At 31.0% G+C, this 20105-nt stretch overlaps 1 protein-coding gene across 2 annotated transcripts in view; it reads right to left on the bottom strand.

Annotated features, from left to right (window-relative positions):
• Positions 1 to 14210: 14210 nt before the first annotated feature.
• LOC107444127 (scoloptoxin SSD14) overlaps positions 14211 to 20105 on the bottom strand; it is a 58713-nt gene continuing 52818 nt past the window's right edge. For both annotated transcript variants that reach the window (XM_016058209.4, XM_016058210.4), the window contains exons 10-11: positions 18990 to 19103; positions 14211 to 14521 (exon numbers count right to left, since the gene is read on the bottom strand). In XM_016058209.4, coding sequence (XP_015913695.2) covers positions 14378 to 14521; positions 18990 to 19103 — 258 coding nt within the window. In that variant the 3' untranslated portion in view covers positions 14211 to 14377. The remainder of the gene's footprint in view (positions 14522 to 18989; positions 19104 to 20105) is intronic.

The raw sequence follows: 20105 nt of genomic DNA, 5'->3' as shown, positions 1-20105 counted from the left end.
CTAAAAATCATTATTTTATGTGATAAAATAAATAGGTCGCCATAAAAACACGCATTTTATTGTAGTTTATTGTGACAAATATGGTGCTGCCCCTTTTTTCTTCAGGTTTACGACCCTTTGGATTTTACGTGTTTCACTCCTGTTGCTTAGCAACGATCTGAACTGAAAAGTCCAGTGTTCCCCTTTTAATCTACAACACTACTTAATTTTTTTTAAACCTTAAAATAAACTATAAATATAATATAATATCTTATATATGATATAATGATATGATATAATATCAAAACGTAAATAATATCGTAAATACGATGTGAATATAATATCGTATGCATTTGATAAAGATCATAGTCGGTTCTATTTCCATTGAAGTCAACATTCATTCTTATCTAATGGGTTTTTTTTCAATGAATTGCCACAGAACTAACAAAAAAATATTTTAGAGTTTGAGTTTTTGACTAACAAGGTAGGTAGGAACGTCGCACTAGAGCTGTACAATGAGCTATTGGCGACGGTCTGGAAAATATCCCTGAGAATGTTCTGAAGACATGCCACCGCAATTTTGATCCTCTGCAGAGGGGATGACTCTCCTGCTTGGGTAACCCGACGACCAGCACCCGAAATCGAGCACTTTACGGTAGAACAGTTTAACGAGGACCTATACCGCGCACCCTTGGTTTCTACGCAGACTGATCAAAGTGGTCACCCACCCGCTTACTGACCGCAGCCAGTGATGCATGACTTCGGTGTTTCACTGGGAACAGATGTCTTTACGATCAGTCCACTGCGGGACTTTTTGACTGACACACTAGGGAATGGGAAATAACATTATTTCGGTAGCCACTGTATTCGACCAGGTCAGGCAAAGTGACCCTATAAGCTTATACAATGTATGCGTACGATACACAAGCAAATAGATTTATTGCTTTCACATACCATTGCACTTTCACACAATGAACTAGACGTCTTCCAGTTACTTTCAGAGCGATAGTCGATCGCGTGCTACTCTATATAGCCTGGACATTTTCAGTAGATCTTGTTAAGTTTGGCTAGCCTTAATTTCTCCAACAAACTGCCGAATGTAAAGGTAAGATTTAAAAAAAAAATTTTGTTTTTTTTACAGGTAGTAGGACTCAAAAACGGTATAGTAGTATAAAAGCTTTTTAACACTAAACATAGCAACACTTAATCTATTAATCTACTTAACCACTTAAGTAACGCTATTTTTACAATAAATATTATTTCTTCTAATAACTTGTGCTGTCTTGATTGTTTCAACATTTTTCTGGGTAAAAACTAACAAGTTAGTTAAAAATGAAGTAAAGCTATCAATATAAAATATAAACTACTTGCCAAAACATTTTGTCACTTTTTCTGACACAAAAATGCCAATCTAAAATGTTAGGTACGTTCTTAAAATTTGAATTCACAGTTATTCTGATTGAACTCACTACGCAACAGTCTTTTCAGAAATGTGGTGCTACTCATCGAATGCAATACGTTGAACACGCATTACATCGTCATTTCTGATCCGATAACCTTATGAAGCACCAAATTGTTCTCCCGGTCATAATGGAATACTAACTATACATATTTGTTAGAAAAAGTAATGCAGTCAAATGTGCAAAAAAGATAAGATGATAAGCTCGTTTCGGATACAAAAATTCTTAAACGGTCATTTGACGATATGTTCAGTGTTCAGTTTCATACGTCAGATCATACGAACGTAAACCTGAGTGAATGTACGTAGAAGTGCTTCTCTCTAATCACGTTGTGAAAAAACTGGGCATTTAATCAATACAAACTAAAAAGAAATGAATTGTAAGAATAGTTATAGGTACGATAAGAATATTTTTAAGAACTATTAAGGAACTTCACACCTACTCATTAACTTGTCCACAAAACCCTGAAATGGTTGGCACAGTTTATTTCAGATCGATTCTGTCTCTCCTTTAGTATTACCCCAGGTTTTATACTTTCAATATCTTTCATAGTTCACTTGTATTATAATACAGGTTACTGCTTTTGCTTGCTGTTAAGCCTGCACAAGCAATAATTGCAGTTGAAAACTGATTGCGAAATTATTTTTTTCACCTGCCCGACCCGCTATGGAACGAATGACCGATCAAAGCGGCAGCATAAAAAATTAAGAAACTGGAGAGGATTGATATTCGTTTACAAGAAAATGCAACTAAAACTAATCAGAAACTGAAACTAAGTAACCTGCACTGTTCATCTACAGCAGCAAGAGTAAGCGACTGCAAACAAATTTATTTAAGCTACTTCTAGATTTCGCTAAACTAAATTATGTGGACCAGAAAAAAATAATAAATATGAAAGAAAGTAAAAATAAATCAAATGATTAAATACAACGCATAAAATAAACATAAAACTTATGTTCTTTTATCGGACAATATTATTGCAGCGACACTCATGAAAACAATTTAATAACGCGTAATTTTAAAGGCTATCACGCGATGAGCACAACAGCAAAGTATTAACCTAATCATGCGCAGTAACGGTAACTATGTATCGAATATATTTATGAAAATAAAACACTAGTTCACACATAAATGAAATTACAGAATAGTGTAAGTTTTAAATTTAACGTTAAAATGTAAATTGCCGTTATACTTATAAAATAAATTTTTTTGTTAGAAAACACATGTAAAATCTAATATGGCTTCCTTCGGCCACCTAAAAAATATAATTACAAAACACATACTTAGAGCCGTGATGGCTCTGGGGATAGAGCGTTCATCTTCCAATCAGATGAACTGGGTTCGAATCCCAGTTGATACGAATTCCGCATCCGGCTTGCACCGACCACAGTGTTGACGTGAAATATCCTCAGTGGTAGACGGATAATGGGTTAGAGTTCCATTGCCTCACGTTCCATTACCAACTCTAACCCATGATCTGGGGGGAGGTTCTCGTGGCCTTCCTCTCCATGTAACGTAAATGCGAGTTAGCTCCATCAAAAAGTCTTAAACGAAGGCAAAATTTCACCCAATACCCAATCCAGAAGACAAGGGAACTCCTGGATCGACCCAATTTTTTGGGTTTACGACTGCTCATGTTCAACTCCGCAGCCTTGTAGTTTTGAACCCAATCCAGAAGACAAGGGAACTCATTTATTAAGTATTCGGAGAAGTTTGCCTTCATGGATGACTTTTTGCTGGAAAAAAACCGCACTTGCGAAAGGCAAAGTTACTCTAACCCATGATTCGTCTACCATTGAGGATATTCTTACGTAGCCTCGTAGTTTTTTATTTAAAGGAAGAAAAAAAACACACCTTCGAACAAATAGTAATTTCGAAAAAAAAGGAGAAAGAAATTTGTTAAAAGTGTAATTTAAAATGGGCCTGTCATCTCGTCAAATTTCAACACTGTAGTTTCATCACAGCGGGCAGGACATCGACCAACATTTTTTTTACTACAAGTTCTACCGCTAACTAATAATAGGAGCCGTGATTGCTCAAGGAATAGAGCATTCGCCTCCCAATAAGGGTAAGCGGCTTCGAATCCTAATGATGGCAGATCGATAAAAATTCCACGCCCAACTCGCACAAACCATGGTACTAACGTAAAATATCCTCAGCGGTAGGCGGATCATGGGTAAGAGTCCTCTATCCATCAGGTTAACCGTTTAAGGCTTTCGTGGTTTTTCTCTCCATATAACTCCAATGCGGGTGAGTTCCGTCAAAAAGCCCTCCACGAAGACAAACATTTCTCCTGATACTTGATCCAGCAGTTCTCTTTTCTTCTGGATTGGGTTCAAAATGACAAGGCTACGGAGTTCAACATTTGAAGTCTTAAACTCAAAATGTGTCGGCTGTTCAATGACGGTTATTAAATAATGGACTTTTTGTAGTGCGTTAGACTCGTGTGATAATGGAAGTTCGAATCAAGCCAGCCGAAAAATACCTGTGTATGAAATGACGACTGGGACATGTTAAATCTTCTGTCGGGGTTACAAAGTGCTCTAAGTTCCCTTAGCAAGTCAATAATTCTGTGTACTGATCCAGCAGTTCTGTTGTCTTCTGGATTGGGTTCAAAACGACAAGGCTATGAAGTTAAACATTGGTAATCTTAAACTCAAAATTGGGTCGGCTGTTCAAAATAAAATAAAACTAATTATGGAATATTATTTTCTTGTGTTCTTCCTAAACTCCTTGCATATTTTCTACACAGCTTCATAATTTCAGGTTTCTAAGTTTCATAGATTTTAAGCAACAAGGTAAAATGTAGCATAAAAGAAAAGAAAAAAAAACAATTGAGAAAAACTTAGCAAAAAAAGCATTTAAAATTGGAAGTAATATAAATTCATAATTTCGAAAAAGAAAAAAAAACAACCTTTGTTAAGCATATAATGGCCCTTTCTAGCTTGCCAAATTTTTACTCTGTCCTTAAAATGTGCTTATAATGAGCTTACACTGTGTTTCCGTTGTAACTATTTTTCCCCTTCAAAAAATATGTGTAATAAAAAAAAAGTTTTACGTTATAGTCTCATCACAATTAAAATATTTAACAATCAAGTGATATTAGTAATTTTTTTACTAATTTAATGCTAATGCTCAGCGTTAAAAAATAATGATAGTTAACTTTAAGCATAGAAATAGCATTGAACCTATAAGGGCACCATCATTTTCAATACCTTTATAGGTGATTCTCAAAACAGGCGATTCTCAACTCAAATGATTCTCAAAACACAATAATCAGCTTGTGAGTCAAATGGTTGTTGTTGTTCATTTACGTCGCACTTGAGCTGCACAATGGGCTACTGTCTGGGAATCATCCATGAGGACGACCTGCACGCGAGCACTTCACGGTAGAACAGTTTAACGAGGACCCATACCGCACACCCTCGGTTCCTACGCAGACTAATCCAAGTGATCACTCATTCAGTACTGCTTGACTTCTGTGATCTGTTGAGAACCGTGTCTCAACGATCAGTCCACTGCGGGACGAGCCAAATGGTTTAAAAACAACTAAAAACAGTAACCTGGAAGTATAGACAGTCAAGAGCTTGCAGCGCTCCCTAGTATAGAAAACACCATCCTCTCTTATTAGTACGCACAGGTACTAATTAGTATGTATATTGTGCATGGAAGAGCTCTTTTTGAGAGGGCTGAAGTAGGAGTGTTGGAGTGGAACACTTGTCGAAGTAACAACAGTTCGATAGGAACAGTTGCTGAACGACAATTATTTGAGATAACTTGAATGTAAAGCGATTACAATAGAAAATTAACCTGTGTAGAGCTTTTAATTTAGTTTAAAATCGAAATAAAACATATAGAATTTTGTCAAAAAAAAAAAAAAAAAAACTCCAAAGAAAAATCAGCATTTGCTTGGAAAACCATTCATCTTAATGATTAGATGAATCAATGTCTGAAATGATATTCAATCTCTTAGGATCAAATTATTTACTACACAAATATGTTTTTATATTTTATAACGTTCGTTGGTTTACTTCTACTAATGTTCAACTCCGTAGCCTTGTCATTTTTAACCCAATAAAGAAGTCAAAGGAACTCTTGGATAAAGTATTAAGAGAATTTTTGCTTTCGTGGAGGACTTTTTGATGGAACCTAACTCGTGGAGGACTAACCCGCATTTGCGTTACATTGAGGGGAATATCACGGAAACCTCCCACGTTTACCCAGACTGTAAAGGGGATATTTCATGTCAGCATTATGGCTGGTGCAAGTCGGATGCGAAATTCGTATCGATCCACCATCGCTGTAATTCCAACCTGGATCACCTCATTGGAAGGCGAACGCTCTTACCCCTTGAGCCAGTGTTTTCCCAAATTATGGTTTTGTGCACCCCTTCTAAAATTTTCGTAACGCTGCGTATCACTAATAAAAAAATGAATGCATTTTTTACTATAAGAAAAATTGCACAAAAGTTAAAAATCGCAACTGGTTGATGACACCACTAAATTAACTGTTAACTCTGCAAAAAATAGCCGATAGAAAAATACGTAATCGTAAATTTTCATGATTAGCTTTGTTTTTAACACAGGAAGCAGTGTTGCCAGATTGGGCTACAAGTAGCGGATTGGGCTACTTTTAAAAGTCCCCGCTACTGAAAATCGAATTTGAGCTCCCCGCTACTTTTTGGGCTACTCATTATTTTTCAATCGCTACAAATCGTAAAAATGTGCTACTTTTTTTTCTTACAGAAATATTTTTTTTAATTTTTTCCCCTTCCCATTATAAAATGATTCCGAAAAGTGTGCAGTTTCTTTACCTTTTTTAAAAATAAAATTTTTTATTGTTGAAAACGCATATGCTTCAGTTGTGGATTCATGATTTGTTTTGCTGCTGGGAGTCTATTATCTTTCCATATCTATGTTTCGAATCGTAAGCTCGTGAAAGCGAAGGGATATATGGGTGATTCTTTGGAAACATGACAATTCGGAGAAACAAAAATTTCTTCAAATTTAAAGTCTTCAAAATAATTTTTTTTGTATATTTATTTAGTTACATTTATTAATATCTTACAGACGGCAGTGTGGTTTATTGACATTTTCTGAAGAAAAAAATAAATAGAAACTCACCAAATTTTGAATGCCAGGAAAATGACTAAAAGGTCAGTAAAATGACATTTGCCTAGAAGTTAAGAAAACAGTCATTTTAAGCTAATAGTAAGTAACACAACTTAAAAAACTAAAAAAAAAAAAGCAAATTTTATTAAAAAAAATATTTCAAGTCATTTCATTTTACCACTTTATTACATAGCTTAATTTCTACACCCAAGCAGTGTTTAAATACTGACAGAATTAAATTGTATACAGTGATGTTCCTAGTTTATCCTTTATATTTTTAACTATCCGTGTTTTGAAAAAAAATAACCTAAAGCCTTTGCGTCAGAAAGACCATGAATTGTTTAAATTAATTACTTTATCCACTGTAGAAAGAATCAAAAAATTTTTGTTGTTATGTACAGAATAAAATTGTGTATAATAATCAATTATTGAATAAATAAATAACTTTAATTACATACGAGCATATTACAATCTTTCATAAACTGGGTATTAGGTTGATATCTGTTTTCTCTCTCTTTACATTATAATGTTTAAATTTTTTTCTTATAACTGTGTTAATGTCCTGGAACTTATAAGCCAGAAAAGTGGCAACCAGGATAATGACAATTTAGTCATTTTACAGCATTTAACATTACTTTAAGATTTTGGCCTAAGACGTTTACTTTCTGCAGAAAACATCAGGATTTCTTGAAATAACTCAGATAAATGTAAATAGTTTATTATTAATGATTTCAAGAGGACAGTAAAATTTTTTGAAATACATTTTGACTCAGAAAGTTGGTTCTTTCTTAACCGGTTAACGACCAGCGTCATATTTTTAGGACAGTTCCTTTTTTCAAAGACATTCATTGTGGTGGGAAACTTTTTTTAGTATTTTTATTTATCTGGGTGAATTAAAGGATTTTCAGATACCACAATGATTTAGTTATTTCTGATTAGATCTAGAATTCTAAGGAACAAGAGGGTTTTGATCTATCAAAGACTTTTTGAATGCCTTAACAGTAGAAAAACCAATTAATTTCGATAATATATTATGCCACTTTTTCCATAAAACCACTTTTTGTATCATTTCAATTTATAAATTCGGGACAAAACGGGTTAAACTGACCTTTGAATATTCTAATCAATCTCTTAACCTAAGATATTTATTGCTGACGCTATTTCGGTTATAAATTACTAAAAATAATTGCCAGGAAAATGACTGAGTTTCATGTGACGGACAAATTATTGACAGAAAAAAAATTTTTCGACAAAGTTTTTTGAAATAATTCTGCATATATTCTAGAAATGCTTACAACGGTTGAGATAAAAAAAAAAAAAAAAATTAGATATTGAAAAATGTATGGGAAGTTTTGAAGATAGTTACTATTGGAATTATTGTTTAAGACACACCAGGAAAATGTCATTTTGATATTCAATTAAATATTTTAACTATACAAAACAGTCAATGCTAGTGCAAAGTCATTTTAAAATGCTAACAGCAATGCTATTTAATATTTTTTTTAAGAAAAAAGTTTTTTAGTAGTATAGTATTAGACCTTGGAGCAAGAGACTGTGAATTGTCATATTTCGTGAGAATCACCCATATATGATTAAAATGCACAGCGATTATGATGGAAAAAAATCTTTAAACCCAACTATTATTAACCGTTTATCTCCCATAAAAATAAATCACGTGACCTTTAATCTGAGTTAAAACGAAACATTGAATTTGACTATATATATATATATATATATATATATATATAATTTTTTGGGCTACAAAATGTTCGAATCCGCTACTTTTGGAGCTCCCATTCGCTACTTTTTAATCTTAAGTTCTGGCAACACTGACAGGAAGGGCGGAAAGTACCCCCTTCAACTCTATTCGAAATCATTAGTTTGTGGAGAAGGAGCAACAGGTGTTAACAAATTGCTGATTACCTCAAAGCTGCATGTTTCCCCAAGAAGTTAAACAATTTTGGTGACTCATAAACGAATTTTAGTGTCGATTATTTTTTTTCTCTCTACTTTTCAACGAAATCGCAAAATTTAAAACTCCCGTAAATTATAATATTTTGATTTAGTTGCAACATTAAGAAATATTTCCATTGCCCTAGATTTGAAATGTTGTATCGTAATGTTGTTATGCAAATAGGTGAATTTGAAATGGTGTTATGCAAATAGTAAATATTTCCTTGACATACAATTATTATTACTCTTAATTTTTAAAATTTTTGTTCTGCGTTACATTCTTTTTTTTCCAACTCGTCAGAACTAGTGAAAGATATTGTTTTAGATGGAAAATCGCAAAATTAAGAGTCAATATTAAAAAAAAAAAAGTGCTTTAAATGTGAACATTTTCCAAAATAGCAGATAACTCTAATAATGAGGAAAAGAAGATTCTTGTGATTGATTGTTGAATATTTTTTTCTCGATAATTATTTGTTTCTTTTAATATTTTTTTTTACGTTTTCAAAGATTTATTGTGTGATTCAAATTTGAACTTAAATATGTTTCATTCTCTTCAAATTTAAAGTTTGCTTTAAAAATACACAAAATTTATGTTTATATTATATATTTTGTGCATTGAGTCAAGTATCTCAATGAGCAAATAAAGTTATTATCTATACGTGGTCTTAGTCATGCTTTTTCTTTCTCGTAACATTCTCTTGAAATGCTTACTACAAGAACTCAAGAATTGTAGATGATTTATTTTTAATTCTACTTAGTAATTCTTTTTCATATTCAATGCAGTTGCAAAAAATATTTATTTCTACAAAAACATTGGAAGTAAGAATAATTAACTAGTTTTGTTTTCGAAATATTTATGAAAATTCTAAAATTGTTGAATTTATTTTGATGTTGGTTTTTATTTATTATATCTTGGTCCTAAAATATAAAACTTCATTCATTATTAAAAAAAAGAAGAAAAAAAACTTTGTTTTTAAATATTATATTTTCACTTAATGATATAAATAGTGTGGAGAAATAACTAAGCAGAAACAGTTTTTCTGATAGTTTTATGTTTTTATTTTGATTTATTTCGCAATCGCTTTCAATAAATAAGCAGAATCCTTATAATCGCTTTGACCTTGACAAAAAAGGTTCTATATTTATCTACCGATTTGTAACACAACTGATTGTTTACTTTAAAGTCAGTTTAGGTGATTAATGTAGTATGTTGTAAAAAGTTTTTTTCCCATAAAAAAAAATTCTTTTTAATATACATATATTGGGGTCTTTACCGGTTGTTTTTGCAATTAGAATTTACTGTTTTTACAGACAGATATTTTTTCCAAAAAAATAAAAATTAAATAAATAACTAAAAATTTTAACTAAAAATTAAAAATTTTATACAATATATATTTACTAAGAATCTGCGCAAACCATGTCCTGATTTCTTTTAAAAAATAAAATTAGAGATTATAAAATCTGCTCAATTTATATTATACTTATAATAAATTTTAAACACATTCCTTTCTATAGTACTGATGCAAATTAGTAGCATTCAATTTTTTACCAAAAATAGTAGTAATAATTCTAGAACAACACGGAAGTTAATTCGTTTTCACTTTTAGTTCAAAATTAGTACTGGTGTAGCATAAATAGTAGTACTGTTATTGTTCCCGTAACAAAATATTTGATCGAGATCATGTTCTTAGTATACACTTAGGAGTTAAACTATTTATAATCGTGATAGTTGTTGATGGTGAATCTGATTTCAAATTATGATTCCTGTTCATTCTGGTTTCGTTACTATTGATACATATTTTTCAAGTACTAAATAATTTTCACTGAGTTTTTCAAAAGGTGACAAATCAGGAATTCAAGCTGGAAGTAGCAAAATTATCGATGTAATATCCAACTACTATTGCTATTTTTTGCTCTACGGCAGAAAAAAAGAACAAAATATATAATTTTTTCAATTTTTTCGATGTTATCAGTTTTAGAGCTAAAATAGCACAAAATATTGTTGCTAATGGAGCGTGCTTTATTTGCTAATCGAAGCTCAATTTAATGTAACTTATCCTTCTTGCAATATTGCTTTTAAAAAAATGGCGGCAAAAATATAGTAAGATATATCATTATAGATGTCATATACTAAATATAAATATACGTATGATTTATTAAAATAAAAGCATTAAAAGATATCTATTAAAAAATAAAAAATATATGTAGGTAAACAATATCAAAGGGTAGGAAAACGATTTTTATCAATGAAGTCGAATCAACAGAACTTAACACTAGAAAGACTGAAATACCTATATTGCCCAAAAGCAGTCAAAATGTGACTGCATTGTGAAAGAGTAAAAAAATTTGTTTAAAATTAGTTTTTAATATTTTTTATATTATTTTCAGTTATATAACAAGTTATTAGTAAATATCAACAATAAAAATAATTATAAAAGTCACCTAAGTTCTAAGAAATTGTGTCATCATATACATCATTGTTTTTCGAATTGAAATTATAAAGCAGTCAAAATGACTTCCTTGGGCAATCTAGTGTTAACTAGCATTTTATTTATAAACCTACTCTTTTTATTATTTTTATGAATGAATATAAATTTCTTCAATTATTTCCAGTATCAGTTTTTCTTTATTTATTTTATGTTTTAGTATTTTGTGCTCCTTTCTGATTTTTTTACAATACTCCTTAATCCCTCTTCTTATAATTATATTGCGAATTTTCTTTAACAAAAAAAAATATCTATTTATGCTCATTCTGTATCAAAGCCATTTTTGTAATTAAAAATTATATGATCTTATTAAAAACATTAATCATCTGAGACTGATTTTTCACAGTGGTTGTATTACAGTCAGTTTTGTATTATTCTTTTACAAATCAATGATAGTAAAAATAGCTTTGGATGCTGAGTTATTTCCCCCCCCCCTTCTTTCTGGGATGTTAAAGGTGTGCAATACTTCACAATGCAACTTCCACAAATATAATTCCCAGAGTAACTAAGAAGACAGATGAAAAGAACAAATGTTGAAAAGACCACTGTCTGGGGTCACAAAAGGTTAGTAGGATCAGAGTCTGACTAAGACATAGGGGGCAGTTGCCCCAGGCCCCCACATCAGAGGGGGAGGGGCAAATCGAATAGAAAGTTTATTTTATGCTTCCTTCTTTAACGGACTTTTTTTTAAACAAAATATCAGTACTGTGTAAAATCTGTCAGTTTTATGTTAGCTCCTTCATTAATCCACCGTATGAAGACAATCTATATTTCGTAAATCCATAGCTTTTTAGGGCAGAATTCAGCTAAATTTTCGCAATGACGGCAGACACATTTGGCCAATCAAAAGCCTGTATTTTAACATATCGCAAAATACGACATGTTTATAAAAATACAGGCTTTTGATTGGCTTAATTGAGCCACTGATTGCGTAAATTTAGCTGAATTCCGTCCCAATGTCAGCAAGGATATGAATTTTTCGCAGCTAGATGACAATCAGAAAACTGCATTCGGCATAATGGACAAAGAAATGTCAGAAAATCAATAAAATGGACAGAACGGTATTCCGTCTGACCATCTCGGAGGGGGAGGGACTTAATAGCTATTACAGGTTTTAGTCAATTTTCTTGTTATCTATAATGAGGTGAAAATTTTAAATGTCTCCATAAAGGTCGGTTCTTTATTACTGAAGTAATGAAGCCGAGGGGGACACGAAAAATGTTTCTGCCCCGGGCTCCAATTAGGCCAAGTTGGGCTCTGAGTAAGATAGATAGCCTGTGGTGAAGTGAAGTCAAACAACTTTCTAAAATCTTTCAATGCACATCAAATGGTGCCTAACCCTTACTTTATAGATAATTTCTCACAACTTTCATTTGCAAACAATCTAAGATAGAATTTCTGTTTTCCCAACTCTGTATCATGAAAATGAAATATTCCTGAATAATTTATTTATTTATTGGAAATAAAACACAGAATGCCTTAGATATAAAATGATTCCATTAACTCATATATTGCCTGTTGCAACTAATAATAATATCTATCATTAAATATTTAAATTAATGTTAATAATATGTTTAAATTAATTGATTGCAGATTGAATAACATTAAAATGGCTTGGTCAATGAAAAGCTAACTTTGATTGCACTGTATTAATAATTGATTATTATAAAATGATAAATGCTCTTCAACAGTTTCCAACATTTTGTAATTGTCTTTTTGTGAACTTTGAAACAGAAATAAAACTTATTTTTTATTGATAGTATGTATAAATAATGAAATTTCCATTAGAACAAAGTATTAACTTTTGACTTATTTAAATAAATATGTTAGATAGGGTAGACGTCACAAATTTTTGAGTTGTATTTTGACTGTATATATATTTTTTTCTTTCTGAGTTATTCTAAATATTTCGGCATAAATAATAACTTTTTTTAAAAAAAAAGTGTATAGACGTTAAGAATTTTTTTTTTAATTTCAAAATTATTAAGTTAACAGTTTATTTTTGATATGCGATGAATATGCTTCAATTAAATATCTTAAATTACAAAATAATAAAGCAGGTCTTAAAAAAAATGAATTGCTTAGTTTTTGTCGAAATTATACTTTGTCAGTATGAAAAGTTAATAAAAAGAATAAATATTAAGCTCCATAATCCCAAAACTTGATTTAAGAGTTAGAATTGTTCTTGGTAATAATAAAAGCAATGAAATAACAAAATACTTTTATTATACAGTAAATGGAAATGTTATTTTTTAAGTGTTAATAAAGTGAATTTATTTCAAGAAAAATATAAATATTTAAAGTAATGTACATTAAAAACTGTTAGAAAACACTTAAAGTGCACATTATCGTTCATATATTAAAGTGTAAGGTTTGTTATGTTTTGAGAGTTATCCCTTATTTGGTTATATTCGTGCAAAACAGAGCCACTTGTTACATTTTGGGTGGCATCATAGCAAGCTCGTGGAGTCTTCCGAATTCATTTGTTTTATGTCTTGATGAAAGCTTAATTGAAAGAACACGTTACATTGAAAATACTACATGTATAATAATATTGAATGGCGCGTTTTTTCAAAACTTAGGCGTAAAAATCAGTCAGAATTCCCGGAAGTCTTAAGACGAATTTTAACCCCTTGCACCATCTATGCTTATCTTTACACGGTCAACCACCCATTTAAGGGCTGAAATAGCCTGGTTGGTAGGGAACTGGGCGCATGTCCAAGAGGTTGTGAGTTTGATCCCCGTTGGCCGAAGACGAACATTAAATCTGTCGAGTCACTGAGTGCTCCATGTTCTCATAACAAATCATACCTCTCGGGGTACTCATTCAGGAGTTTCCTAGTCTTCTGGATTGGGTTCAAAATGACAAGGTTACGGAGTTGAACATTAGTAGTCGTAAACCCGAAATTGGGTCGGCTGTTCGACGACAAATATACAATAAAATAAAAATCATCCTTTTACAATGAGTATAAAAACAATTTATTAATTAGATTATTAATTATCCATTATTAATTAGATTTTTCCTTTCAATTTAGATTACCTATTTTTAGAATGAAAACATTTATGAATGATTGAATAATTTTCTTTGATGTTACAGTGTCTAAAAGCAAAATAATTAATAATGACAACTAGAAATGAGATTTTTCAAGTCATAAAATTTGTTATTTACAATCTGTACAAAACTAATTTCCACATAAACAACGTACACAACATGCGTGACATAAAAATTATCACAATTCTTTATTTTCAGGCGGGGGGCAGTACACACATTTTTAAGAACATGAAGTAAACACATACAAAAAAAAAAAGATATTTTAAGTAATAAATACTGATAATCCAGTAAAAGATAAGATCTTTAAAACAAGACACAGGGTTCTTTTTATAAAAATTAAAACCCTTCAGCTGAGCCCCCTTTTCTAAAATCTAAGTTTGTTTTGATTTTTCCATCTTGTTTCACAATCCCAAAGAATTCACTGTCCTTTGTCTCTTCCAATACTTCATGTCCATACTCTTTTAGCTTGTCTCGATAGATCTAAAAGTTAAAAAAAAATTTTAACATTTCTAAGACATAAAAAATGTGTAATTTCAGAGATATTCCACTGTAAAATAAACTAGCTCTAGATGATTTAAATCTCTACTTTGCTTTTTTTTCTTCCTCAGTAAAGATTGGTCAGAATTTAGAATACTTTTTCCTCACTTAAATATTACTGCTTTTTGGAAAAAGTCTGAGAAAAAAGCTGATGATTTATTTTAACACATAGCATTATTTACTCAAATTTTTAAATTGTAACTTTTTAATTGCATGAAGCGTATTCGGCTACTTTATATCGTTCTATTGTTTCGTGGATTTCGACATAGACCGGGCATAACTTGACCGACCCTCCAGTGGGTATTCAAGAAAGCAAACTTTATTAAAGTCTAAAAAGATAACATAAGTGACAAGAACAGAGTCTATGTTACAAAGTCAAGGTTGCCCCTGAAATCTGGAAGGAACCTGTTTTACCTGTACATATTATACACAATATATTAAGAGGAAACACAACAATTAACTGTGCTGTTGAGTGAGTTATATTGGGCTAACTATATTTATTAGTTTTAATTGCCTGAAAAACATACTAAAAAATAATGCTATAGTAAATGAAATAGTTTAGTATAACTGAAATATAATCCTTAAATATCCCATAGCTTCGAGTGGTCACCATTTTTTAAAAGACGAAAATAAGAATTAAAATTCCTCGTATTTTTCAGGTCCTCACTGTGGAGTGGCAATCCTGAAAATGAACAGTAGAAGGAATAACAGAAAACAAAGGGACACCCTACTACGTGAAAATGGAGAATACAATAAAGTATAATAAGAGGTAAATAATTTTTGTTGTAAAAGTTTCAACAAATATTCAAATGAGCTAATAATAGCTGCAATTAAGTGGGAAATAGAGTGACTTAACCAGGATCCGAGCAACATCTCCTAGAAGAAGGAAGGCCTCAGCACGGATCAATTTAGTAGTCCGATCTAACAAAGTTAACTGCGCATTAGATGAAAAATAAGAAAGATGTCATTTCGTTTGGAGTACTAAGCTGCGCAGTTGTTGAAAATACGAAATATGTCATCATGTTTGGACTACTAAGGGTATTTATGGTAACTCGTGCTGAGGCCTGCTCTTATCTAGGAGGTGTTGATTCGAGGCATTATGTAACTGAAAGGCTGATTTCTAGAGTCTCTGGTCATTTGTTTGGTGTCACACAAAAGACACCTTTTGTTTCGTACTAGAGAATTAATTGAATGAACATGCACCATTCAAGCCCCATTTTAAGGGCAGTATCTCTTAACAGGCATATCATGTAATTTTGTCAGATAGTGAGATCATGGGTTAAGAGTCCCATTGGTATCAGGCTAACCATGTAGGGTTTTCGTGGTTTTCCTTTCCATGTGCAAGGTATCTGATACATTTTAGATTTTTAAATCCATGAATTTTCCATGACTTACTGAAATTATTATTTTCTAATCAAAAACACAACAATAAATTTAAAAAAAAACATTATAACAACATTAATTGAAATGATAGGTATAACCAAAACTGTTATACTCTACATCTTCATATTTATTGATTTTAAACTTAAAAATCAGAGTAAAGAAAAAATTGAAGCAATAAAATAGCTGAAAAAAATATAAAAGCAAATAACTAAATACTGTCAGATATAAGTAGTAATTAAAAGCTGTTTTATTTTTCTTCTTTACAGTAAGTGTAATATAAAAAGCCTAAATTAGAATTTTAAATTGATAAAATAAAAAAAGTAAATAATAAAAAAAATTTGAAACCACAGAAGTTTAAAAGATAATCCGCTCTAGAAATAATGTTCTTTCTTTAATTTTTTTGTAAGAACACCACGATTTTTAAAGAGTAGAATATAAACATTTTATATTTTAATAGAATATGACTATTAGTGCAACAAATTCAGATATTTGGAACATCGAAACACTGTAAAATTGGGAGGGTAAAATATCCTATTTAAAAATTAGATTTTTCAGCGACCTAAACTTAAGACTTTACATGATTTTTTCTTCTTCAAAAAACAGTTAAAATCATGACTTATCAGATGCGCAGATACCCTGCATGTATCGCTAATGAGGGTTAGTTCCACCATAAAGTCCTCCATGAAGGCAAAATTTTGAGCGATACTCGATCCAGGAGTTCCCTTGTTTTTTATATTTGGTTCAAAATTACAGGGTTATGAAGTTGAACATTGATGATCATACAAAGATGGTTATAAAATAAAATTGTGAAGCAAACAGCATGATAGATGTAATGTGGTCAACATAGCACATCATATGGCTATACAAGGTGATTTCTAATTCTTCCGGGATGGCGGTTCAGATGACAAGAGTTAAAAAACTAAGTCGAATACAAACCCTGTACTAAATACAGAGACAATTCAAGTTTTACTATACATATCTAACAGGTAGTCTAAGTGGGAACCCTTAGTCCCACAGTACCAATGTGATAATCCATTATGACATTCAACATGCACACCTGCCAACGTTGGAGAAATAAAATAACGGAGATTTTACTAGCAAAATTTTTTGGGCTACGTGTACAATTTTGATATAGCATGCACCCTGTCACAGAATTTTTTTGAGCTATCTGCGACAAAACTCTCTGGCATTATTATCGTTTTGCAAGATACTTTTAATAATAACGAACATATATGTTACTAATTTAAAATATCAAAAGCGCTGTGTACACAAAAAAACTTTATTATGATTTTTTAATTGTACTTGACCTTTTTAATTGGGTGATAGTCTCACATTTTGTTGAGGGGAAGGGGGAACGTATAAAGTATTTTCTTCTCTGTACTTTGTACATAATAATCACAATAAAAAATAATTAAAAATCATGAAATTCGCGAGCGCGTAGTAGTAATTGCCAAAAAATGACTGACGACGAAATCGCGCGATTTCTCAAATGCGTGTTTCGTTTAGAGATTAGGTTGTTGTAATAAATAATATCATATAAAAAATATTGGGTGTAAAAACTATGGAAAAATCAATAGGAATAACTGCTAACAATTCAATAGAATTATTGCCTTAAAAAGTAAATACTCAAATATTAAAAAAGAAATCAAAGTTTCAAATTTTCCATATTGTTTGAAATGTATGTGGGTATTTAAAATTAATGTGAAAATCAATAACTGCCGAAAATACAATTGTAACATTACATGGATTTACGATACTATCAGCGTAAATTGAGCGCGTCAAAGAGTGATTATCTAACTGCATGATTCAAATATTACATGTAAATTTGTGTAGAAAAGAAAAGTTTTTTTTTTTTAACTTTTCTAAAGAAATATCTTTCTGCAAGAGCTCTGTAACATTCTGCAACAATGTCGCCGTGTTGTTGCAACTCTGCCACGGAGAATTCTGTACGTCAATAACAAAAATTCAAATTTGGAAATAATATAAGCACTTATATTTAGGGAAATAAAAAATATGGAAATAAATATTTATCTAAAAAAGATTTTTTGAAACCATTGTTCATAATTTTTTATACTATAAACACTCAACATCAAAATAGTTTTCATAATTCTAAGTAATTAGCCTTGTGTTACAGAATTTTTACATTTTCATTTTTTGAATATAAGTAGCTGATTTGGCTTTGCATAGGAAATTCTGTTCATAACAGTTACCAGAGAAATTACTTTTCATCAAAGGGCAGCTTTTCATCAGAAAGTAATGAGCGTAATTCTGAGCAAACTTTTTTAACTTTAAAGAAAATTTTCTTACGCTCTACTTTGCTATGTGGAATGCATAGGATACCTAACATAACATCCGCTATAATTCAGAACTGTTTTTTTTTTGTTATTCAGTTCATTTACTAGTTGCCCCATTGACACCCACAGTAGAAAACATTCAGAAAACAGAAATATATTTATGTTTCGACTTTTGTTAAAAATGCAATGCAAACAAAATTATTTCCAGATTCCCGTAGGTAAATAATGAAGTTCGTAATTGGGAAAAAGAAACTATTGTCACATTTTCTGGTTTGGTTGGCGTGGCAGCGCATGAACGGCAGCACTGGTAATAGCGTCATCTGTCGAGGAATAAGCGAGGTATTTTTATCATAAGTGGATATTGATCACTAAAAAAAAAGTTTTCTTAAAATTTCTTCAAAATATACAGAGAAATTTGAGAAAATACTGGTAAGCAGGAGATAGTCATAAAATACGGGAAACTTCGTTAAAAATGCAGGACGTGACAGGTATGCATATTTTGAAAAAGAAAATAATAGGTTTTTTTTTGGCATCAAAATGGGATAATATAGCTTATAATCAAAGAATATAATATTCTTTTATATGTTTCTGAAAAAAAACCTTACATTAACAATTAAAAAAAAATATGTACAGTGTTATTCTATACCTGGAGGCCATTATTTATAAACACAAAAAGCTTATGAATTTTGCAAAAAGATAAAACAGAGATTTTTAGTGGAATGAAAAATGTGTACCTCTGGAAATCCAGATTCATACTGAACTGCATTCGGGAATAATTGATGGTGCAAACGGGGTGCATCTGTTGCCATTTTGATATCCTCAGATAGCCACAGTGTTCGTATTACACCCTTTAAAAAAGAAAAAAAAATTAATCACACAGAAATGAAATATTTGCGATGGACAAATTTGGCATACATTTCCTACATCTGTAGGATTTTTAATGTAAGTACAGAGTGTAAGCCTAAACAGTTTAAGAAACAGAATTTTCTAAATAATAAGATGCAATCTTAATAGCTCAAGACATAGGACACAAACCTTATTAATGAGTGCAGATGATATTTTAAAATAACTTTATATTAGCAGTCAAAAATATATTTTGATTTGCTTTAAAAAAATTCTTGAAAAAATATAAGATTAAAGTAATCAGTATTTTTTAAAACTAAAATCAAAATTTTCTCAGTTTTTAAAGAAAAACTCAAAATTCCCCGCATTTTTCCTGTTATTTCAGGTGATTTTTTAATTTCTTGTATTTTTCAGGTTTTCCCTGTCGAATGGCAAGCCTGGGCACTTGCAATGAGGTTTGTATTTTTAATCATTGTGTTACTGGTAGAAAATTCTTGCAAAACTTCTACATCTTAGTATAGTTTTTCCATTCAGTAACGAAGAAAAACTGATAATCAAAAAATAATATATATTATATGAGAATTTTTTCATAGTAAATTCATTTTTTCCTCCTTTTTCTTCCCTGTTCCTCCATTGACACATTGAAATTTAAAGTTCAGAGAAAAGTAAATTAATGTAGACTACGAAGTTTCAAATGCTGAAAAATTATTTGCAAAATATCAAAATGCAAAGTATATCTGAATTTATGTCTTTTTGCTGTACTTTAAAATTTAAATTACTTAATATAGGTGGAAAAGTTTGAATTTACCATGAAGTGTTTTTTCCAGCAATACAGTGTTTTCTGAAACAGAAACTGATAACAGAATCATGCAAAAAGTGAAACAATCTCTTCTCCCCCCAACAATTACAAGGAGAGTCTTAATTAAACAATGGCCAGACTCTATTAAAAGAAAATGGAATAAGCGTCTTACTTCCATTTTCGCACAACTCATTCCTATCTTATTTTA

Source organism: Parasteatoda tepidariorum, chromosome 2 (genome assembly GCF_982258835.1).
Source record: "Parasteatoda tepidariorum strain Cologne lab strain chromosome 2, Ptep-v5.0, whole genome shotgun sequence".
NCBI classification, from domain to species: Eukaryota; Metazoa; Arthropoda; class Arachnida; order Araneae; family Theridiidae; genus Parasteatoda; species Parasteatoda tepidariorum.
The sequence above is the reverse complement of the archived record's forward strand: the minus strand, read 5'-3'. Positions and strand labels throughout refer to the sequence as shown.